The 24,907-nt window shown below is 42.0% G+C and overlaps 1 protein-coding gene across 1 annotated transcript in view; it reads left to right on the forward strand.

Annotated features, from left to right (window-relative positions):
• CCDC180 (coiled-coil domain containing 180) overlaps positions 1-24,907 on the forward strand; it is a 125,623-nt gene that overhangs the window by 12,993 nt on the left and 87,723 nt on the right. The window contains exons 5-10 of the mRNA XM_077477372.1: positions 5,390-5,499; positions 5,583-5,711; positions 8,752-8,862; positions 11,949-12,044; positions 22,556-22,719; positions 24,286-24,405. Coding sequence (XP_077333498.1) covers positions 5,390-5,499; positions 5,583-5,711; positions 8,752-8,862; positions 11,949-12,044; positions 22,556-22,719; positions 24,286-24,405 — 730 coding nt within the window. The remainder of the gene's footprint in view (positions 1-5,389; positions 5,500-5,582; positions 5,712-8,751; positions 8,863-11,948; positions 12,045-22,555; positions 22,720-24,285; positions 24,406-24,907) is intronic.

Consider the following 24,907-nt stretch of genomic DNA (forward strand, 5'->3'; position numbering starts at 1 on the left):
ATTACACAGCCCACCACCTCTGCACATTACAAAGCCCACCACCTCTGCACATTACACAGCCCCCGACCTCTGCACATTACACAGCCCCCCACCTCTGCACATTACACAGTCCACCACCTCTTCACATTACACAGCCCACCACCTATACACATTACACAGCCCACCACCTATACACATTACACAGCCCCCCACCTCTGCACATTACACAGCCCCACCACCTCTGCACATTACACAGCCCACCACCTCTGCACATTACACAGCCCACCACCTCTGCACATTACACAGCCCACCACCTATGCACATTACACAGCCCACCACCTCTGCACATTACAAAGCCCACGACCTCTGCACATTACACAGCCACCGACCTCTGCACATTACACAGCCCCCCACCTCTGCACATTACACAGCCCCCCACCTCTGCACATTACACAGCCCACCACATCTGCACATTACACAGCCCACCACCTCTGCACATTACACAGCCCACCACCTCTGCACATTACACAGCCCACCACCTCTGCACATTACACAGCCCACCACCTATACACATTACACAGCCCCCCACCTCTGCACATTACACAGCCCACCACCTCTGCACATTACACAGCCCACCACCTCTGCACACTACACAGCCCACCACCTCTGCACATTACACAGCCCCCGACCTCTGCACATTGCACAGCCCCCACCTCTACACATTACACAGCCCACCACCTCTTCACATTACACAGCCCACCACCTCTTCACATTACACAGCCCACCACCTCTGCACATTACACAGCCCACCACCTATACACATTACACAGCCCCACCACCTCTGCACATTACACAGCCCCACCACCTCTGCACATTACACAGCCCCACCACCTCTGCACATTACACAGCCCCACCACCTCTGCACATTACACAGCCCCACCACCTCTGCACATTACACAGCCCCACCACCTCTGCACATTACACAGCCCACCACCTCTGCACATTACACAGCCCACCACCTCTGCACATTGCACAGCCCACCACCGCTGCACATTACATTACTATTTTGATTCAAATTTTGGGCGAATTTCAGTTTGTTATTTCAGATTAGTTTAAATTTGTTACTATTGTATACATCTGAATTTCCAAATAACGAAAGTCTTCTGCAATGCTCTCTGGAATCCTCTTCACAGAATGTATATACATATAATCCACACTCTGCTTTGCCTTTCTTCTGCTAGTTCGCAGTACATTTCACAGACCCGTATTACCACCCATACTGGGTTAAACACGCGGGGGGGGGGGGGGATAATGTCTGGCAGCGAAAGAGATGCCCAATAACATTTATTTTTTTCTAACAAAAAAATACAGCGGCATGTGGATTGTATGTTTATACTTCACTTTTAAGTGTCTGGGTCCACACTATTGCGAATTGGATGTGGGTTTCTCTGCATCCAATTCGCATTGCAGGAAATTGTGACCGGCTCTCTACGGAGCTGGTTCACACATCTCCAGAGCGGCTCCGATGTGAATTGCACAGGAGTCCTGTGCGTCTTCTGCTCCGTTTTTGGTCCGAATTCAGGCAAAAATTTTGGCTAATATATATGAGCCAATAGGGTCATGCATGGCCACTCCATCCATTGCCTCTCTTACTGATTGGGGGAAAGAAAGCATGTGATGTATATAAAAAAAAAATGACAAATGAAAGTTGAAGCCTAGTCAGTGACCCCCAAAACCAATATCTCTACACCCTCAAACTAATATCTGCAGCATTTCAAAAAAAGAATTTCAATGCCCCAAATACTCATTAAATCTGTGGTCACAATATACGTCGGGTCCCAAGTCTTCTCTTTTCTGTGCTTCAGAGTGGGGAGATACTTCTCTGGATGTCCATGTTAGTACCTTGTGATGTGGCTACTTCCTATTGGTTATCCATCAGCAGGGTCCTCACACATCCTGAATATAGCAAGAATAAGGTTCTTTTTATGTGGCTTCAAGGGCAACATGAAAAAACACCACTCCTTTTATATTACATGCCTTGAATAGTATGACCTTCATGGACAGCTTTACCACAATTGTATTCTGGCATTACATATTCTGGATTTGTAATTGATTTTTTTTTTTTACTTTTTTGTTTAGCTTGGCTTAAATACAGCACCAACCCTTTAATTTCTACTTGAAATAAGGCTTTTTTAGGTAGGTTGAGTTGCAAAACCTAACTTTTTTTAATCAAGTGGATGTAGGCCTGAAATAACCCGTGGAAGTAGCATTAACCGCTTCCCAAACTGCGGCAGGTTGGCTCCCCTGCGCGAGCCATCGTAACTGTACGTCGGCTCTCTTACGAAGCTTTAGCACACGTGTGCGCCCACAGCGTGTCCCCAGAGCCGATGCATGTGCCCGCGAACGCTCGTTGACAGAGGATTGGGATTCTTGTGTGTAAACAGACAAATCCCAGTTCTCTCAGGGGAGAGGAGACAGATCGTGTGCTCCTACTAATAATAATAATAAAAATGCCATAAATCTATCCCCTATTTTGTAGACGCTATAACGTTTGCGCAAACCAATCAATATACGCTTATTGCGATTTTTTTTCTTCACCAGAAATATGTAGAAGAATACATATCGGCCTAAGATGATGAAGAAATTTGTTTTTTTGTTTTTTTTATAATTATTATAGCAAAAAGTACAAAATATTTTTTTTTTTTCAAAATTGTCACTCTTTTTTTGTTTATAGCACAAAAAATAAAAACCACAGAAGTTATCAAATACCACCAAAAGAAAACTTAATTTTTGGGGAAAAAAAGGACATCAATTTAGTTTGGGAACAACGTCGCACGATCGCGCAATTGTCAGTTAAAACAACGCAGTGTCGTATCGCAAAAAATTGCTTGGTCAGGAAGGGGGGTAATCCTTCCAGGGCTGAAGTGGTTAGGAGATCTAAAAGCATTAGAAAATATCCTCCTAAAACTTATATAAAGGGCCGTCTGCATCCTAGCAACCAAAGTTGCTAGGCATCACTAGCTGCCTTAATCCTAGCAACCTACAAAGACAGGCAGCAAGAGCCACCTGAATCCTACCAATGCAGGATCTTATGTGGCAAGGTATGCCTGCATCCCTGCAACCTAGGACACCAGCGGCAGGAGCCACCTGGAGGACAGCAGGCAGCAAGAGTTGCCTACATGCTAGAAACTTAGGACATTAGACAGTAGGAGACTCCTGCATTGTAGCAAAGTAAGATGCTCGGTGGCAGTAGCCGACTGCATCCTCGTAGTGAATGACACTAGGCAGAAAGAGATGCTTGTGTCCCAAAAATCTAGGAATCTAGGAGGCAGGACCCGCCTGCGTCCTAACAACATTAGTTGCTAAGCAACAGAAGCTGGTTTTTCTAGCAATCAAGCATGCTAACCACAATCACAAATATATTACTATACAGTAAATTAAAAAACTCCACAATAGAAACAAAGTCCACCCCCAAGTGAAGAAGTGCTGATTGCAAACCTGTGGATGGACTTTGTTTCTATTGTGGAGTTTTTTCCTTTGTATTAATACATAGATTTGTTTCTGATTGTGGGACATTATTTTATGCATTCTTAAGCCTCGTACACACGATCAGATTTTCCGACGGGAATTGTGGTATGAGAGGTTGCTGGCAAAAAACCGACCATTTGTATGCTCCATCAGACAATTGTTGTCGCATTTTCTGCAGACAAATGTTGGATGGCAGGCTTTAAAATTTGCTGCGGACAACGGTCTTTTGTCTGCCTTTCCGAGCGCATGTACACAAGTCCGGCGAACAAAAGTCCAAAGTACAAATACGCATGCTCGAAAGCAAGGACGAGCCAGAAGCGGTCTGTCTTGTAAACTAGCATTGGTAATGGAGAATTAACATTGATGTGATGTGCCAAATTATGACATTTTGAAATGCAGTGCACAAGTCTCTTCTTCTTTAATGGGATAATAACGAAGCTGCTTTGCTGGTGATACTGATGGAGCTCTGCCAAAGGCTTTTATTTTCTAGTGATATCAAGAATAATATTATTATGCTTGTTTTTTTTTTGTTTTGTTTTTTGGGCAAGTTACCACAACACCATTATCCCGTAGTTTTTAAGATCAAAGATACAACTATGTTGTTGTCCCTTGTCAATTTTGCATTGTATTTTTTTAAATGTAACTGCCTACTCCCAAAATATCATTTGAAGTAAAACACATAGCCAAGTATTATTCTTCACATTTTTTTATTGTGCATTAAAAAAAGAAATCAAATAAAATTAGACGTGCTATCTGCCAAAAGAACTTAACCAAAAAGTGCATTCTATGCATCCAAAAATATAAAAAATATACCAAATCAAATCATTATTCAACCAAAAAATTTAATAAAAGCCTCATGCCTGTGTCCTGCTTCTTAATATAGGGGGTCAACAATACCAAGAGTTGGTGAAAGCAGGGGTCCGTCATCCAGAGATAATTCTGAAAATCATCCGGATTATTCTCCTGTAGCTCCCTCGGCAAAGGCATATGACATAATTGGTCTCGATTAATAAAGCAAATCATTTTTGGTCCAAGAAATCCTCCTCCTCCTGTTCCTGGACTGGACTTGGGCCAAAGCAATAAAAAGGCTCCAAGGCCAATAATAAATAACACCTTATCTCCTCTGATTCTGCAACATGTCTGGTTGACGAACGGGCGTTCAGAAACAAACTGAAAAGCGCAAAATTAAAAGCACGAATCAACACTCACCAAACTTCTACTAACACAAAATTAGCAGAAGGAGCCCAAAGGGTGGCGCCTGATGGTTGGACTTCCTCTTTATCGGCTCGTAGTTTGTGTTTGTTGGCCAACAATTGTGCATCGTTTGTATGCAAGACAAAATCCAGGCACATGTCCTTCGGACAAAAGTCTGACGCTTTGTCTGCGGGGAAATCCAATCGTGTGTATGAGGCTTTAGTCACTGATTTATTCAGCAGTATATATTTTTTGACATATTATGTATTGAGTTATGGTATATTTTGGTTATCTATTGCTTTTTTGCTGGGTCATATATTTTTAAAGTGGAAGCACAACATGAATATACACTCTTCTCTCATTTTGTATTCGGACAATCACTGAGTGCTGCTTCTGTACAATTTTGTACGTTTTTATTTTAGTTATAATCCCTAGCACAGATATGTTTTGTTTATCTATGATTGTGAAGCATTGACTGTCAAGTATATCTGATGGGTAGATGTTGAAGTAGATACACTCCTATCTTTTAAATGGCACCAGTATTCTTCATGGTTCAATATAACAGAGTAGAATATTGTGATATGATTTCATCTGGTACCATGAAAGTTTCTTGTGGTTGTCTCTGCTTATAGTGCTTCCACAGTTTGTATTAATTTAAATTTTGAGTATAACTTTCCTCCTGTCACAGTTCCTGAGACGAGAGACAGTAACATCTTGCAGAGAATCACCACACACAGACAAGAACGGCATGAGAAGGCGACGTCTGATCTGCATAGAGAGTTAGCCGACATCAGCAAGGTGAAGTCATGAAGGATTATGGGCAAGCTCTCTGATATGTTTGTTTTACACTTCATAGTCAAATCTCACTTTTTTTTTTTTAGGAAATGGAGGCCTTAGTTCTGGAGACTGGAAGGACTCTCCAAAGATATATATCAGAGTCTGATAGAAAGATTGACTTGTTATTTCAGCAGTGTGAAGAAAGGAAAAACAACAGGTCCCTCACAATGGTGGTAAATATGGCCTTCACCTTTACAGCGAAAGCATTGTTAAGAAACTTCTCTGCAAAATTGAAACTGATGAGCAATTAGGTTTCATCTTTTAGGTGTATCTAAACCAAAAAACAAAACTGGAATGAATTACAGCTTACCAGTCCTCAGATGTGGTGGCTGCACTATTCTTCTTATCTTAATTGTGCAGGACACAAAGGCAAAGTATTCACAGACCCTGGGTAATAGGCTTGTAGGTGCTTGGATACTGGCAAAACGTTCGAGGACACGCCCCCTGTGCGCCTCCCCAATAACACTTTTTTTCCTTTTAACTTTTTGCCAACCATATAACACAGATATACAATGGCTGCGGCATATCATGTACCTAGTACGTGATCTGACACTACCGGGTAGGGGGCGTGCGCGCATGCCGTGCTGTGATTAAACACAGCAGATGTTGATCAACGAGTGTCGACCAATGGTTTACTGCTGGCACCCAGCGATCGTCGGGAATTTGAACAGGACAGAGCCCCGCCTATGTAAACAAGGCAGTGCCCTGTCCTGTCAGCAGAGAAATAATAGATTTTCTTTCCTTGCAAAGCAGGGAATAAAATACATTACTTCCCCTTGTAAAAGCACCTCACACAGTACACCAAAACACTGGTTAGGCACACAGTTAACCCTTTGATCACCCTAGATGTTAACCCCTTTCCGGTCAGTGTCATTAGTACAGTGACAGTGTATATTTTTAGAGCTGATCACTGTATAATTTTAACTAGTTCCCAAAAAGCGTCAGTTAGTGTCCTCATGTTTGCCGCAATATCACAGTCCTGCTATAAGTCGCAAATTCTAGTATATATCCATAGTTTGTAGACGCTATAACTTTTCCATAAACCAATATACAATTATTGGGATTTTTTTACCAAACAAATGTAGCAGTAAATGTATAACACGCACCCCAATTTAAGAGGGAAGTTTCAGGGAAAAAAAATACAATTTTTAAAATAAACCACTTTGAAGCAAAATAATGGTCAGTGAGCATCAATGCAGCCTGATTTGTGCCCATCTGCAGCTTGATCTGTGCCCATATGCAGTCTAATCAGTACCCATCTGCAGCCTAATCAGTGGCCATCTGCAGTCTAATCAGTGCCCAAGGCGCTCACACGTCCCCACCCCCTTTCCTGACCAGCTGGGCTGGGCTGGGCTGCATGGACCAGGGTCTGGTATGGACTTTGGGGGGACCCCCACGCCGTCTTTCAGACGAGCGGATTGTCCGCCAGAAAGCCGAGTCCGGCGGACAATTTTGAGTCAAGTCTTCTTTCAAAGTCTGCCGGACTTTTGGGAAGAAAAAGTCCGCCGGAGCCCACACACGGTCGAATTGTCTGACGGACCCTGGTCCGCCTGACTAAGTCTGCCAGATAGTCTGATCGTGTGTACGTGGCATTATACGCTGATAAATATGGTAATATTGTTTTTTTTTCAAAATTATCAGTCTTTTTTTGTTGATAGAGCAGAAAAAAACTATTTGTGGGAAAAAAAGGACATCAAATTTGTTTGAGTATAGTGCCGCATGACTGCGCAATTGTCACTTAAAGTAACGCAGTGCTGTATTGCAGAAAATGGCCTGGGCATGAAGAGGTGGTAAACCTTTCAGAGATCAAGTGGTTAACTTTATCTGGTGATCCTGCCAGTAACACACTTCCTGGCCTGGGGTGATAACACTGACTTACTAGCATTGTCACCCTTGGCTGCTCCTCTGATTTTGACTACAAAGCCATTTTTCTTTTTTCATGTCCATTCCATAGCAAGGTGTTTTTCTGTAGATCACAGAAGGTAGGAGAACCTATAAGCCCTTGTACACACGGTCACACATTCCGACAACAAAATCCATCGGATTTTTTCCGACGGATTTTGTCCAAAAGTGGTGCTGCATACACACTGTCGGACAAAGTTGTCGGAAAATCCGATCGTTTGGAACGTGATGATGTTCATGCCTTGTGACCGGACTACGTTGCGGCTAGTAGCCAATAGCTTTGGTGTCGTAATTTGATCTGAGCATGCGTGGCACTTTGTCCGATCGGAATTCTCTACAAATGATCGGACAAAGTCCAATCGGATCATGTTGTCGGAAAATTTTATAGCACAGCTCTCAAACTTTGTTGGTTTGATTTTCCAACGGAAACATTCCGATGGAGCCCACACACGGTCGGATTGTCCGATCGGACATTTTCCATCGGAATATCCAACCGCGTGTACAAGGGTTAAGATTGTTTTATATATCAGTTCAATGCACAAGCCGTTACAAGGACAATGGAATTCCGGCAAGAAAACAGGAGTTTTTCTGTACTTGCAGGAAGCAAAAAAGATGTCTCCACCCAAAATAAACACACATACATTGTCTAAAATAAAAATACAAACTAAAAATATAAAGTGAATGGAATAAGAATTTAACATTTATTGTGCCTCTGAAATGCTCCAAAAGGTTCCCACAGCCAGTGAGAGAAGGGAAATGGTGACTTAACCTCCGCTATTAGACCTTCATCCAATGGGTTTAACAGACAAGGTTTTTAAATATAATGGATATTTGTCCCCCGACTAAAGTAGATTTGAAATGTGGAGGAAAAAATTGACTTTTCAGGCACATATAAAAAAGTAACAAAGTCCCTTATTTTTTATACATATCAAAGTACACACTAATTCGACAATACAGAAACACAAAGAAAAATTTAAAAAGTGTACAAAGGACCCATTGATTGATCCAGAAAAGGAAAGTAGAGCCACTTAGTAAGAGCCGACTAAAGCGTGTATCACCACCACTGCTACTAAAAAGTCTCATCAAGGCAGGAAATGGTGTCTAACCTCAGCCACGTTTTAAGCCTAGTACACAATAGCAGCAGACTGGGGTAGTAAACACACGTGGAATATATACACAGGGTAAAAGTTTGGTGCATCCCATCTATAAATTTAGCAGTCAACAATATACCAGAAATGGCTGGGAAAATGCAAACATTGCCATGATAGTGCTTTTCCTGCTTTTATATACTAGCTTTTTATTCCTTTTTAGTTTTTACATGAATTTTGGGATCATGTGGTTGAGGAATCCTCTTACAGAAAGGAGTGGATCAGACGCACAGAGAACACTTTGTTTTATCTAGAAGAGAAACGTGCAGATCGGGTGAGTACATACTTCTGACCTCTTTAGGAGGTTCCACTTTGATTATATGTAACAACTGTTCGAGGGCAGTGGCCAAAGATGTTATCTCTGTAGAACAGTGATTCTCAAACTGTGTGCCACGTGACATTTGAAGGTGTGCCGTGGGAGTTTTGAAAAACATTTAAAAATGCTAGCGTTTGGAAACCTTGAACGTATCAAAAATGAAATGGTAAATCAATGTCGCAAAAGTTAAAAAAGTAACTTACAGTGGGGATGGAAAGTATTCAGACCCCCTTAAATTTTTCACTATTGTTATATTGCAACCATTTGCTAAAATCATTTCTGTAAATTTTTTCCTCATTAATATACACATAGCACCCCATATTGACAGAAAAACACAGAATTGTTGACATTTTTGCAGATTTCTTAAAAAAGAAAAACTAAAATATCACATGGTTCAAGTATTCAGCCCTTTGCTGTGACACTCATATATTTAACTCAGGTGCTGTCCATTTCTTCTGATCATCCTTGAGATGGTTCTACACCTTCATTTGAGTCCAGCTGTGTTTGATTATACTGATTGGACTTCATTAGGAAAGCTATACACCTGTCTATATAAGACCTTACAGCTTACAGTGCATGTCAGAGCAAATGAGAATCATGAGGAACTGCCTGAAGAGCTCGGAGACATAATTGTGGCAAGACACAGTTCTGGCCAAGGTTACAAAAAACTTTCTGCTGCACTTAAGGTTCCTAAGAGTACAGTGGCCTCCATAATCCTTAAATGGAAGACGTTTGGGATGACCAGAACCCTTCCTGGCCAAACTGAGCTATCGGGGGAGAAGAGCCTTGGTGAGAGAGGTAAAGAAGAACCCAAAGATCACTGTGGCTGAGCTCCAGAGATGCAGTCAGGAGATGGGAGAAAGTTATAGAAAGTCAACCATCACTGCGGCCCTCCACCAGCCGGGGCTTTATGGCAGAGTGGCCCAATGGAAGCCTCTCCTCAGTGCAAGACAAATGAAAGCCTTCATGGAGTTTGCTAAAAAAAAACACCTGAAGGACTCCAGTATGATGAGAAATAAGATTCTGTCGTCTGATGAGACCAAGATAGAACTTTTTGGCCTTAATTCTAAGCGGTATGTGTGGAGAAAAACAGGCACGGCTCATCCCCTGTCTAATACAATCCCAACAGTGAAGCATGGTGGTGGCAGCATCATGCTGTGGGGGTGTTTTTCAGCTGCAGGGACAGGATGACTGGTTGCAATTGAGGGAAAGATGAATGCTGCCAAGTACAGGGATATCCTCGATGAAAACCTTCACCAGAGTGCTCAGGACCTCCGACTGGGCCAAAGGTTTACCTTCCAACAAGACAATGACCCTAAGCACACAGCTAAAATAACGAAGGAGTGTCTTCACAGCAACTCCGTGACTGTTCTTTAATGGCCCAGCCAGAGCCCTGACTTAAACCCAATTGAGCATCTCTGGAGAGACCTCTAAATGGCTGTCCACCAACGTTTACCATCCAACCTGATAGAACTGGACAGGATCTGCAAGGAGGAATGGCAGAGGATCCCGAAATCCAGGTGTGAAAAACTTGTTGCATCTTTCCCAAAAAGACTCCTGGCTGTATTAGATCAAAAAGGTGCTTCTACTAAATACTAAGCAAAGGGGCTGAATACTTAGGACCATGTGATATTTCAGTTTTTCTTTTTTAATAAATCTGCAAAAATGTCAACAATTATGTGTTTTTCTGTCAATATGGGGTGCTGTGTGTACATTGAGGAAAAAAATTAACTTAAATGATTTTAGCAAATGGCTGCAATATAACAAAGAGTGAAAAATTTAAGGGGGTCTGAATACTTTCCGCCCCCACTGTATATAAAAATGCAATCTCTGTGAGTCTGTCATTCATTGGTTCCTTTCGTAACGAGAGACTTATGCGAGATCTCGGGAGAACTTGATCGCTCTAATTATATTATTATAATAAAAGAGACCATTCCATTCCAACTTTTATTCTTATGTGTATATATATATATATATATATATATATATATAAAGTTTGTTGATTATTTGGCGATGGAGAAATACTTAATTAAGTCTGGAAATGCGCGCTTGTTGGTTGACTTTGGAGGCTTGCTTTAATTTGATTTGCTCTCGAAAGCAGGCACATCCTTCACATTCAATTTGAAATAAAATATATATGTAAAAATAAATAAATGAAAATTGTTAAATCTTTTCAGGTGTGCTGTGAACATTTTTTGATCTTTTTGGTGCACCGCAAGACAAAAAAGTTTAAGAAACACTGCTGTAGAAGGTGCGGAAAACAAGTAACACTGGCTGAATCTCCTTTCAGCAGAGATCACAAGACCAACATCATAAGCTTTTGGTTATGTGACCAAGGGGGCTTACAGCAGCATTTTTACAATGAAAGGTTTTGCGGCCTTTCTGTAGTTATTCATCCCAGAAAGACTGTTAACATAGCTTTATGTTAATATGTCAGTATTGGTCAGTGTTAAAAAGATTGTAACCCTTAAAAAAAAATATTCCTGTTTCTTTAAAGCATGATCAACAGCATAGTGCTTCTTGAGTGTAATTTGCCCCTCTCTATGCTGTAAAATACCTGGTTGATCCTGCCTTTTCCCCTATGTGAACTGACCTCAGTAATCATGACTGCTAATCCATCATACTGTGGTCAGTTTACGTGCCTCATTCATCCCGATGTTTCTCCTCTCCCCCTCTTCCCCTTCCTCCCTGCCTGTCAGCTCGTTAGTCTGTGTGTGAGAGCTATCTCCTCCCTGACCCTCCTATCGCTGTTCTGCTGTAACTGTAAAGTCACTGATTTCTAATCCTGGAATCCCCTCTGTTACAGGAAGATAAACAGTGCAGTGTCTGTGTTTTTTAAAAATGATATAGCTAAATAGCTCTGCCCCTCCCTCTGTAGTTCTTAGTTCGGGGAAGGAAAGCAGCGGGAGGTAATGTGACCGCACAGCGGTGCTGTAAAATGAAGGTAATGTGACCGCACAGCGGTGCTGTAAAATGAAAATTGCTGTTGTTTCTTTTTTAGGGGGGGATGTTAACACATAGGTTAACTATGTTTATGTTTTTAGATCGCTGATGTGTTGAAGAAATTTACAACACTTTTGACAAAGATTTGCTATTTCATGCCTTCTGATGTGCTTAGGTTTATTCATAAAGAAGCTATGGTAAGTAAGGTCATGGCTGGTGGTAAATTTCAGGAAACAAATCAAATCATTTTGGTCATCTACTAAAGTTATACATGAGAAAAATTACAGCTGTACTAAAGTCAAAAAGGTAATTCAATATATAGTATATCTCAATGTGGCATACAGTATACAGTTTATATATGTATATACAGTAAAACCTTGGATTGAGAGTAGCTTGGTCTGAGAGTGTTTTGCAAGACAAGCAAAATGTTTTTTTATAAATTTTGACTTGATAAACGAGCGATGTCTTGATATACAAGTAGCGTCGTGCCACAGCTTAGTAGTATAAAAGAGAAAAGAGGTGCCTCTAAGTGTAGCAATATGGTTACATTTAATGATGGTACAACATTTAGCAACTCACATGGTTGATGATTAAAACAGGCACATCTAAGTATACAGGCATCCGGGGTAAAGCTATCCACATAGACCGTCCTCCACACCACCATCAACGCCATCCCTTCCACGCTGCGCTCCACGAGTGCTTCAAGCCTTGTTTTCGGATCGCTCTACTGCAGGGTAGTCTTCCCGGTCACCATTGCAGACTGACAGCGGGTGAGAGCCGGCGGTGGGGAGGACGGTCTATGTGGACAGCTTTACCCCGGATGCCTGCATACTTAAATGTGCCTCATTTAATCATCAACCATGTGAGTTGCTAAATGTTGTATCTTCATTAAATGTAACCATATTACTACACTTAAGAGGCGCCTCTCTTCTATTTTACACTCTGTAGCTCCTGCTGTATTTTGCTTCTAATCCCCTTGTGGAGGCTGCTATTTGTGGATGGACATTTTATGGTTACACAACACAATGAATAAATGGCTGTGGAACGAATCCTCTGAGTTTCCATTATTTCTGGAGAAATTCGCTCCGGAACGAATTATGCTTGCAATCCAAGTTTTTACTATCTATCTATAAATATATATATGTACATACATACACACATGCATTTGTAAATATTATATATTTCATAGTTAGTTAGTTAGGCTGAATAAAGACACCAGTCCATCCAGTTCAACCTGAGTGTCTACAATTGTCCCTTTCCCTGTACATTGCTACACCCACATCGGTCCCTAGCCTCAAGGAGCCCACAAGCCAAGGTCCCCATTCATATTCTAGGGCCAATTTTGGACAGAAGCCAGAAGCCAATTAACCTACCTGCATGTCTTTGGATTGTGGGAGGAAACCGGAGTACCCGGAGGAAACCCACGCAGGCACAGGGAGAACATGCAAACTCCAGGCAGGTAGTGTCGTGGTTGGGATATATATATCCAGGATTTCTCCAGAGCTTCTCCCATCCTTTGGAACTCCGTCCCTACTCCCTACCCCAATCTGTCCGACTGTCCCCTAATCTATCCATCTTTAGATGATCCCTGAAAACCCTTCTCTTCAAAGAAGCCTATCCTGCTTCTAACTAACACTGTTTTACTTCCTCCATCAGCTCATCCCCCACAGCTATTACCTTTTGTATCAATTTCCCCTTCCTTTTTAGATTGTAAGCTCTAACGAGCAGGGCCCTCTGATTCCTCTTGTACCAAATTGTAATGTAAATGTAATGTCTGCCCTCATGTTGTAAAGCGCTGAGCAAACTGTTGGTGCAATATAAAACCTGTATAATAATATATATATATATATATATATATATATACAGTACATATTGTATTATTAGTATAGTTCATTACAATGGCATCACCAAAGTTTCTATATTGCTTGCCCACCTTCTACTAATTGATTCTGTGCTGTGAAACCTACTAATTTGTGTGGGATCAGAGAGAGGGTGAAGTTGGACCAGTAAACACACATGCCTGAGACTTGGTTAGCTTGCTTAGACTCGGGTATCTGAGAAATTTAGGTAACAATTAGACTTAACCCTGAGTCAGTTTTCAGATTAAGGCTCGGTTCATGCTAATGCAATGTAATTTTACCGCAATTTGCAGTGTGATTTTGATGCAAATTTGAATGCATTTTGGATGTGGTTTGCATATTCTATGGGGCCAAATTGCACTGTAAATGACACCAAAGTAGCACAGGACCCATTCCCAAATCACATCAGAGCTGTGCTACATTGATGTCAACAGGCACAATTGGAAGCAATGTTATTTTCTTTTTTTTTTTTTTAAATATTCTTTATTTAAACTTCAAGGAGGTTACATAGTCCAGTTACATACATTTTCATAAATACATATAAACATTCGTCGGTGCTCAGTCCCTTTTAATCTCTACCAAAAATACAATTTCCCTGGTTTACCTAACTGAGAGCCCATTTCTTATTTATCTCTACTGTTTTTACGTATTCCACTTTCCCTCCTTTTATTTTAGTTTTTTTTTTTCCCCCCCTTCCCTCCCACCCTCCGGGAAAAAAAAAAAAAAAAAGAACACCCCTTCTGCTTCCAGCCCATATGATTTACTTATTCCCACTACATGGTGATCTCCTTATCTTTCCCTATTCCCCAGCAGTTTCTTTCCCTCTTCTGAAGAGAGGAAAACATTCCATCCCGCCCATATCCTGGCATATTGCTCGCTTCTGTCTTGGGCCGAGTATATTAAATCTTCCACAGCCCCCACCTTCCTCACTTTATTTAACCACATTGTTATTGTTGGTGGTTTAGAGTCTTTCCAGGAACGAGCAATGCAACCCTTAGCCTCATTAACCATGTGACACAATACCGAGCCCTTATATTTTCTTATTGGGATATGTGAGAGGTGCAACAAGAAAAAAGCCGGGTCCTCCGTTATTGGATATTCTGTAAATTTTTGCATAATTTTTTGCACGTCTTTCCAATACTGTTTGATCCTGGGACATGTCCAGAAAATATGTAGTAAAGTCCCCCGTCCCCCGTTGCACCTCCAACATTGATCTGATGCTCCAGGGGAAAACCTCTGGAGCTTCGATGGGGTATAATACCACCTCGTCAACAGTTTGTAATTCAATTCCTGAATTCCAGTACAGATTGATGTGTTTAACGAGAGGTATATCATCCTCTGACGTTGATCTAATGAGAATGTCCTATCCAAGTCCCTTTCCCACTTTACAAAGCATGGCATCTCATAATTATCTGGGGGGGCTATAAGCAATGTATATATCTTTGATATCGTTCGAGACAGAGGTTCCTTCTCTTCACAGTAAATTTCAAATCTAGTTAGATCTTGTTTATAGTTTATTGCTGGACCTAATGACTCAAAAAAGTGCCGGAGCTGCATTGCCTGCCACACCTTCACTTCAAATTGGCCCCCTTGTTGAGTCAAAGTAGTCACTGTTGGCCAGGCATTAGATTGTAGAAAATGTGATACCTGCATATACCCCTTTTCCTGCAGGTTCTTAAAGTCTCTCCTCTCCATTCCTGGTTTAAAACTGGGGTTACCTAGCACCGGAACTAATGGGGAATGCGCTGACGAGAATTTAGGGTTCTGACTAATTCTAAATCCTATTTGTAATGTTGGGCCTATAAGCGGATGCTTTTTCATAGAATCTGGTAGATTTGTATAGCACCAAATCGCTCTTCGGAGAGGTACTATACACATTTCTTGTTCTAGTTCTATCCAAATCTTAAATTCTGTATGTCGGCACCAGTCGATAATCCTCCCAATATGCACTGCCTTATAGTATTTAAGTAAATCTGGTACTGCTAAGCCTCCATCTCTTTTTAGCATAGTCATCCGGCTTCTACTGATCCTCGGTCGTTTACCTGCCCAAATAAATTTCGTAAACACTGTGTCTATTTCACGAAAAAAAGCAGATGGGATTTCTATTGGTAGGGCCTGTAGTAGATATAAAAATTTTGGCAGAATACTCATTTTAATAGAGTTGCAGCGGCCAAACCATGAATGACGTCCCTGTTGCCATTTCTCTAACAATATTTTAACTGCCTTAAGAAGCGGGGGGAAATTCAACTTAAATGTCTCTTCTATTTTTACTGGGATCTGTGTGCCCAGGTATTTCAGGGCCGTCCCTACCCATTTAAATTTAAAGTTGGGTTGTAACATTTGTTGTTTTTCCCAGGGGAGGGCTACCCCCATTGCCTCTGACTTTGAATAATTGATTTTAAAATTTGCCAATGCACCATACTCATCTATTTCCTTCATTAAATTTGGCAGTGAGATATGTGGACTAACCAAAGAGAACAGCAGATCATCTGCATAAGCAGAGATTTTATAGCTCCTATCTCCAACTTGTAGACCTTTAATATCTGCGTTTAGCCTAATTTTATTCAATAACGGTTCTATCGAGAGAGCGAACAGCATAGGGGAAAGTGGGCACCCCTGCCGTGTCCCATTTGAGATTTTAATCGGTTCTGAGAGTACCCCATTGACTTTAACCACGGCCTGCGGAGAGGAGTATATTCCAGATATCCACCTTATCATATGCTCACCTAGTCCCATATGCCTCAATACTTCGAACATAAACCTCCAGTTCACCCTATCAAATGCTTTTTCAGCGTCTGTACTTAAAAAAATAGAGGGCGTTCTAGTTTGATTGGCATAGTGGACCAGGTTGAGTACCTTAACAGTGTTGTCTCTCGCCTCCCTAGTAGGGATAAACCCTACTTGGTCTCGATGTACCAGTTGATTTAATAATGGTTGGAGGCGAGAAGACAACAGTTTGGTGAAAAGCTTCAGATCACAGTTTAACAATGAGATAGGTCGGTAACTCCCACAGTCCGCAGGGTCCTTCCCTTCCTTTGGGATTACCGAGATATGTGCTCTAAGTGCATCCTGTGGGAGGGCCGCAGCTTGGCCAATTGCATTAAAGGCCTTTAGCATATGCGAACCTAAGATTGGGAGGAAACTCTTGTAGTACTGGATTGAAAATCCATCGGGCCCCGGTGCTTTCCCTTGTTTAACTGTTTTCATTACTGCATTTAACTCCTCTGTCGTTATAGGGGCTTCCAGTCTACTACGTTCCATGGAAGAGAGCCTACATAGGCCTGCTGCTGATAGATACTCCTCCATTTTAGCCTGGGGTACTCGGGGTAGTGATAAATTGTATAGCCCAGAGTAGTATTCTCCAAATCTTTCAGCTATCTCACTGGGTCGGGAGATCAGACGTCCATTTTCCCCTTTAATATGAGGGACATAAACCATCTTCCCCTTTTCTTTAAGTTTCCCTGCTAATGCTTTGCTGCACTTATCCCCTAGTTCATACGTAATTTTCCTACCAAACTGTATTGCCGCCTTCGCTTTACATCGGAGGAGATCGGTCAACTGTCTCCTCAGATGTGCCAACTCATTTCCTATAGATGTAATTTGTATATTCTTGTGGAGAGTCTCCAACTTCTGAATTTCATCTGCTAATTTTACCATCTGTTCTTCTCTTATTTTCTTTAATCGAGAGCCATGTTTAATCAGCACTCCTCTCATTACCGCCTTATGTGCCTCCCATATCATGCCCGGATCACTCCCCTGGGCGTCATTTATCTGGAAGTACATTTCCTTTTCTTTCCCTACATCTTCCCGTATTTCGGGAATCTGCAACAGACTTTCGTTTAGCCACCATTGGCGCCCCTTGGATAGGGCCGGGCATGACATGAATATCTGTAGTGTCACTGGTGCGTGATCTGACCACGTTATATTTCCTATCTCTACTTTCTGTACTGCTGGCAGTAAATAATGGGGTATCAGAAAGAGATCGATGCGGGAGTAGAGTTGATGTGGATTTGAAAAAAATTTATAATCTCTCTCTCCTTCGTGTAGCAGCCTCCATACATCCACTAGATGCATCTCTTGCAACTTCCGCATTATCTTCCCCCTGACCCCCTTAGGGACTGATGAGACTCCCGTTGATGTGTCTTCCCTAGGGTTTAATGGTATATTCAAATCTCCACCTAAGATCACTTTTCCTTCTGCAAATTCCATTAATTTTGTTAGAGTTTTATTTATAAAATTATCCTGATGTACATTTGGCGCATAAATAGTAGCTAACGTTACTTTTACCCCCCCTATTTGTCCCTTTATAAAAAGGAAGCGTCCATCTACATCTTTCCGCATATCCAGGAGAGCCCAGGGTATTCGGTTCGAAATTAAGATGGACACTCCCTTCGACTTCGATACTTGATTATGTACATGGTATACACATGGGAAAAATCTATTCTGGAGATACGGAAGGTCACTCCTTTTGAAGTGTGTTTCTTGTATGAACGCCACGTCCGTATTGGATCGTTTTAGTTCATTAAGGAGTATCTTTAGTTTCTCCGGTACATTTAATCCTTTTGCATTTATGGAAGTTACCCTTATCTCCTCCATCTTTCAAAAGGATATAAGAAGGCAGTAGTGGGCAAAAAAAAAAAAAAAAAAAAAAACCCGATCTTTTCTAATCTGAATCTAACCCCCCTCCTTTCCTATCAACCCCTAGGGGAGGCACCCCCGTTCTGAACCTCCAATTATACGGTTCGCGTGGGTGCAGACCTATTTGGGGGGTTGACTTGAATCGGCCAGAGTGCTCTGCTCCTATACCCTCCCTCCCGTCCCCCTCTTTCTCAACCCCTTAACTTTCTTCAGCTACACAGCACTTTTTATTTCCATATTAGGAGGCATTCCCGTCCTTTACTATCGTAGTCCCCTATTCTCTCATCCCCATCCTTCCTCCTCCTCTCTCTTCTATTCCTCTAGTCCCTTTCCCCCTTTTTCTCTCTCTTTCCTTCCTCTTCTCTTCTTCCCCTCCTCCTCTTCCCATCTTTCCCCTTCCCTCTTCTCGTTTCCTGACCTCCCTTTCCTCTCTCTCCACCGCCCCTCCCCTCCCCCCCCCCAAACCTCCCCTCCGACCTTCCCTTCTCTTCCCTCTCCCTTCCCCTTCCCCTTCCCTCTCCCTCCCCCCCTCCCTTCCTCTTCTCTTTCCCCCTAGAGTTTTACTTCTTTCTTACTACTTCTCTTTCATTAACTTCACTCCTCTTATTACCTCTAACTCCTATTCCTTCTATCTAGTTACTCCACAGGGTCTTCCCCATCCTATATACCTACCCCACCTACCTAACCTACCCACTTCACCCTCACAGTGACAGTGTGAATTAAAGTGCCTTTACCCCGTACCTCCTCCCCCCCCTCGCTATCTTCTACTTTACTACTCCCCCCCTCCTCTTTACCCCTCCTCCCACTATTTCTCTTACACACCACTATCCTCCCACTTTAATAGGTGCCCAAATTATTTCCCCTTTCTCCTTACCCTTTTTTTTTCTTTCCCTTTCTTCCCCCCTTTCCCCTACCCCTCCCCCCCTTACCCCTACTTTCTTACCCTTCCCCCTTCCTCCTGTCCTATTTGTGTTGTTACCTTATCTTTTCTTGTGTTTCATTTTTCTTTTCTCATAGACAATATAACCAACAGTATAATAACTAAATACCCCAGCCCCTGGGAGCACCAAAAAAAAGAGAAGAAAAGAGAGAGAGAAAAAGAAAAAAAAAAAAAAAAAACAAAAAGAAGAAAAAAGGGAGTTTTTAGATCCTTCTGCGATAGGTTGGAATTTAATGGAGGAGTTTTCTGAAGGGGTTAACCTCATTCATGCCTTATACAAATTATCATATATACATATTTATATAATTCATACATATCCATATTATATTTCCTTTCCCCCTTTTTCTCATCTTCCCCCCCTCTTCCCTTGCCCTACCCCCCTTTATAAATTTTATACCTTTACACCCCCCTCAATCAAAAAATACGAAGCGCTTCACAGATTTGCGTATCATCTTTACTCATTAGTGCCAATCTACCCATCATTACTCCTAGTACTACCCAAATGTGTTCTTGTGTGTTCTCATAGAAAGACTGTGAGAAAAAAAAAAAAAAAAAAAAAAAAATAATTAAGTGAAATTATATTTTCTATTTTCTATTTTATATATTTATACTGAATATTTCCCCCCCCCTCCTATTAACTCCTTTAGAGAGGAGTAGGCAGAGAGCACCCCTTTGGGTGTTTCCGCCAAACTTCTCTTTCTTCTCTACACACCAAAAAAAGACATTAATCAAAATTAAAAAAAAAACCTATGCCTTTCTTTACCCCATCCAACCAGAGAGAAACCTAATGTGCAACTACAAAACAACAGCAAAAAAAAAAAGGAAAATTTCCCAACCACTATCTTCCCATTCACATCTAACCCCCCCCCCTCCCTCCCCTTCTGAAGAGGAGAAAAAAAAAAAAAAAAAAAAAAGGGGGGGACAAAAAAAAGGAGGGGACCCTCAACCAATTTTCCTTCAGGGGACAGGGGAGACACTGAGGAAACCCCAAAAAAAAAAAAAGAGAAAAGGGGGATGGGAACCTCCAATCAGTTCTTCTGAGAAGAGAGGGGGTGCCAATCAGGGGTAAATATTTTTCAAAAAGAATCCAAACAAGTTGGACCCAGACAGAGTCTCACCCCCACCCCCCCCCCCCCCACCCAATTGTTCCGCTGAAAATTGCTATCTAGTTTCTCCTCTTCTCTGGGGGTTTAAGTCCATCCCCCCTTCGAAAGGTCTTTGTTTTTTCAGGGGTCCTGTTATTGATTGGAGCCAGTTCGGAACCTCTAAGGCTTCTGTTCCTAAAAAGGAGAACAGATCCGGGAGTTCTGCCGGGTGTCGCAGACTAAAAGTCATTGCATCTTTTCTTACAGTCAACGCTATAGGGTATCCCCACTTATATGCCCCTCCTGTATGTTTAATTCTGTCCAAGAGTGGGCGCATCATTGCCCTTCGCTGCAGGGTAGCCCGAGATAAGTCGGGCAATACTTTCACCTTTGCTCCATCATGCTCTATATCACCTGCCTCCCATGCTTTGCGACTTATTAACTCTTTCTGGGAGAAACGCAAGAACTTGCATATAACATCTCTCGGTCTATTTATATTTGTTGACGGGGGTCCTAGGGCTCTGTGCACTCTCTCAAACTCCCAATCCTGGGGGAGAGCAAGAGCTTGCAATTGTTGACAGATAGTTTGTACCGTAAGCTGCAGTGCGTCCCGACCTACTGTCTCAGGGATCCCCCTGAATCTCAGATTCTGACGGCGACTGCGATCTTCCATTTCCTCTATTTGTAACTGCATATTAGAAACACATAGAACATGTAAAGTCTGTACCTGCTCCAGCTGGTGTACGCGCTTCTCCAGGGATACCCTCTGATCTTCCTCCCTTAGTAGCCTGTCTGATAGATGCTGCACTTCGGTTTGAACCAACTTCATCTCCCGTCTGAGTGTATCCTCAAACCTAGACACCATTGTTTCAATATCTGCACGTGTGGGAAGCGCTTGAAACAGCGCTCTAAGTTCTGGATTTCCCATAGGTAGCTGTGCATCTCCCTGGTATTCCTGGGGGCTCTCATTTTCCTCCCTCACCTCCTCTCTCTGTAGTCCCTTCGTCTTACCCGTCTGTAGCTGGGGCGTAGATCTTCTTCGTTCCTGCAACTCGTTCGTTTCTCTTCCGGAGGACGCCGAAGCACCCTCTCTCGACTTGTCTCCACCTCCCATTGAGTCACGTGGTCCCGCTGATTGTTTCCTGGATACCGCCGCTCTCGTATGGGGAAAGAAGCGTTCTATCTCCGGCTGTTCCTTCGGCTTTTGTCCCCCCTTCTCCTTCTTCCTCATCCCCGGGTAAGCGCCTGCTTTGTGTAACTTGCTATACTTGCTCTGTGTCCCTTGCTAGAACACGCTGTTTGAAGAGGGGGGATCGATAGCCTATGTCCGTAGCATCATACGCTCTCTGTACCGCCTTGTTTAGAGAGAGTGGGGAGGACTAGGCGCGCTGTGCTGTGTCCGTAGCATTACTGAGGGACCTGGTGGAGGGCAGGAGCCTGTACGAGCGTGTGTCTCCTACTCCGCCATCTTCAAGCCACACCCCCCGGACAGCAATGTTATTTTCATTGTCATGAGGTTGCATCATTGTGAACCCGGCCTTAGAGGAGTTGGCTAGCCCACTACACGCCATTTGATTTACTACCCACTTGACTTCCAGAAGGATTTACCCCCTTTCTGACCAGGCCATTTTTTGCTATTTGACACTTACTTTATTTGGTAATTGCGTGGTCATGCAACGCTGTACACAAACAAAATTTGTATAATTTTTCACATAAATAGAGCAATCTTTTAGTGGTATTTGCACCCATCTGGGTTTTTAATTGTTTTGTGACATAACCAAAAAAGACCAACAATGTAAAATAAAAAAATAAAAATGTTTTTTTACCTTCTGTTATAAAACATATCTAATAAAAAAAATAAAAAGATCCCCCTGTTTGTGAACACAGCTCTGTATTGTTTACAATGGCAGAGCTGTGTTCAGTGCCGATCACTGGGTCTGGTGGTCAATCATTGGTCAAGGGCCCCAGTGATTGTCATGTGCTGTAAAGAATAACAGCATAGCTGGGATGGCATGCGTGTGCACCCCCTGCCCGATCGTGCAGATCACATACGAGGTATGTGACCCAATACAGGAGAGCTGCTCTGCATTTGTATATGTAAGTTATATGGTTGGCAAGTGAGCAGTTTGTGTTTGGTCTTGTAGATTGTGTCTTAAATTCACTGAGTTTCTGCTTCATACACCTAGATGATAAATCAAGCCGTACTTGCCAACCAAAGAGCAATTGCCAAGCTGTCTCTGAATCTGATGGAAACGGAACTAAAAAGAGAAGGGACTCAACGCCTTCAATGGCAAGACCTGATAAAAGCCTGGAAATCCCATGAAAAAGAAAGAGTGATAACTGAATTCAGGTATCTTTTTCAGAAGACACATAATCCTTCACTAAGCTATAATGAGAGCTCAAAATAATGATTGTTAGCAAAAAACATGTTTTAAAGCTTACTAAATTTAGACTAGCTAAAAAATATTCAATGAATTCTAGACCTCCTTCCACTATCTCGGCACTAAATATATGTCGGGTTTCATAAAAAAAAAAAAAAAATGGAGCTTCCATAAGTGTAACAATAAATGTCATCACTATGCAATATTAATAAAACAGCTGCCGCTTAAAATGCAAACGCATAAACATCAAAGAAGGTAATAATAATAATTGCACAAATCCAAATCAGGTGCCTGTAATTATTATAGCAGTGCTACTATCATAAAGTGTATGATCAGCTTTCATGTGTAAATGGTACACACAAGTGGTAAGTAGTTGACAGATGATGTGAAAAAGTCCCAGAAACCTCAGATGGAAATCTTGCGATGTTATAATATTACACACCCCACACTGAAGTCTGTGCATCACACTCCCCTTCAGGGTTCACACTCACCAGAGGGTTGTATATATCAGGCATGGACTGATAAACCACAGCTCTCCTCAGCAACAAGGAAGGTGTCACAGCATATGCACCAGTTCTGTTGCCGGTCCCGGATTAGGAGTTGTAGGTTTAGCAGGACGACTTCATGAAGACACCATAGTACCTGGTGGGGAATAGTAAAGTGACATAAAGAAGGGGAGAGCCGAGATCCAGGGACACTCAGAGCCGTGTGATTAGTGAGTGTACGGACACACCGAGCACCACTGCACCAATCCGCTCCTTCGGTCCCCCCTACTGTCCTGCTAAACCTACAACTCCTAATCCGGTACCAGCAACAGAACTGGTGGATATGCTGTGACACCTTCCTTGTTGCTGAGGAGAGCTGTGGTTTATCAGTCCATGCCTGATATATACAACCCTCTGGTGAGTGAGCTGTGGGGTGTGTAATGTTATAACATAGTAAGATTTCCATCTGGGGTTTCTGGGACTTTTTTCACATCATCTGTCAACTACTTACCACTTGTGTGTACCATTTACACATGAAAGCTGATCATAAACTTTATGATAGTAGCACTGCTATAATAATTATAGGCACCTGATTTGGATTTGTGCAATTGTTAGTATTATTACCTTCTAAACTGAGACTATGTTGACTTTGGAGACCACATTTTAGGTTATTAATGGCTAGCCTGTGCTTTTGAAACTTTTTTATAAATATGATCCATGTATGCTTTACAAATAATCTAGGTTATGTCATGCCTAATAATGAGACTTGTTGTTTTGCAAGCCTGCAACTGTCACCTCTTCATTTGTACCAATGATGTGCAATCTATGGTTAGGCACTCCTAGTGGGGTCTCAGTAGTACCTATATTATTAACTGTGGATTTCACTTGTATTTTTTTTTTTTATCACTTTTTCTGGTCCATAAAATAGCTGACTGTAAAAAGGAAAAAATAAATGTCCAAAGTTGACCTAGAAGATTAAATCAGTTCAGCCTTAAGATATCTTATTTTGGTCATTGCACAAGTACAACTCTTCTATTATTTGTTCTACAGGCTGCTTGCAGAGAAGGAGATGGATGAGATGCCTAGTAGTGTCAAGAGGGAGGTTGACATGCTAATAGATCAGCAGCAGTCACTCCATAGCAAGAGGCTTCAGCTGCTGTATTTGGTCAGGTACAGTAAGTGGTTCTCATGTAGCACAGGAGCATGTGCAGCAAGTTCTAGCAAGTATATTTAGCCATAAAGGAAGTATTTGCTGGAAGGAGGATGTTAGAGCATTGTAGAACATTAGAAAGTGATGTTGGTAGCTATGGCGCTCCACATGGATATAGATAGTATATGAATAATTCTCTCAGAACCCAATCAATAAACTACAAAAATAAATAAATATATATATATATATATATATATATATATATATATATATATATAGCACAGGCTTAGTATTGCCTCTGTAATACATGCAGAATATTGCTCTCTGAAACATTGCATTGCATTTTCTGGCTAATCTGATAGCTGCAGGATTGAAGGCAGATTGGGTCCTGCTGTAGCTAAAAAAGAAGCCCACCCCTAACAACAAAAACAATGAAAGACAGGATTGGATAGCTACTCAGGAGAGCTGGGATTCGGGGAGAGAGAGGAGGACACAGGAGGAGAGACAGACTGGCATGGTGGC

The sequence above is a fragment of the Lithobates pipiens genome, unplaced genomic scaffold (assembly GCF_037356315.1).
Source record: "Lithobates pipiens isolate NorthernLeopardFrog02 unplaced genomic scaffold, aLitPip1_a1.2 Scaffold_1, whole genome shotgun sequence".
Classification (NCBI taxonomy): domain Eukaryota; kingdom Metazoa; phylum Chordata; class Amphibia; order Anura; family Ranidae; genus Lithobates; species Lithobates pipiens.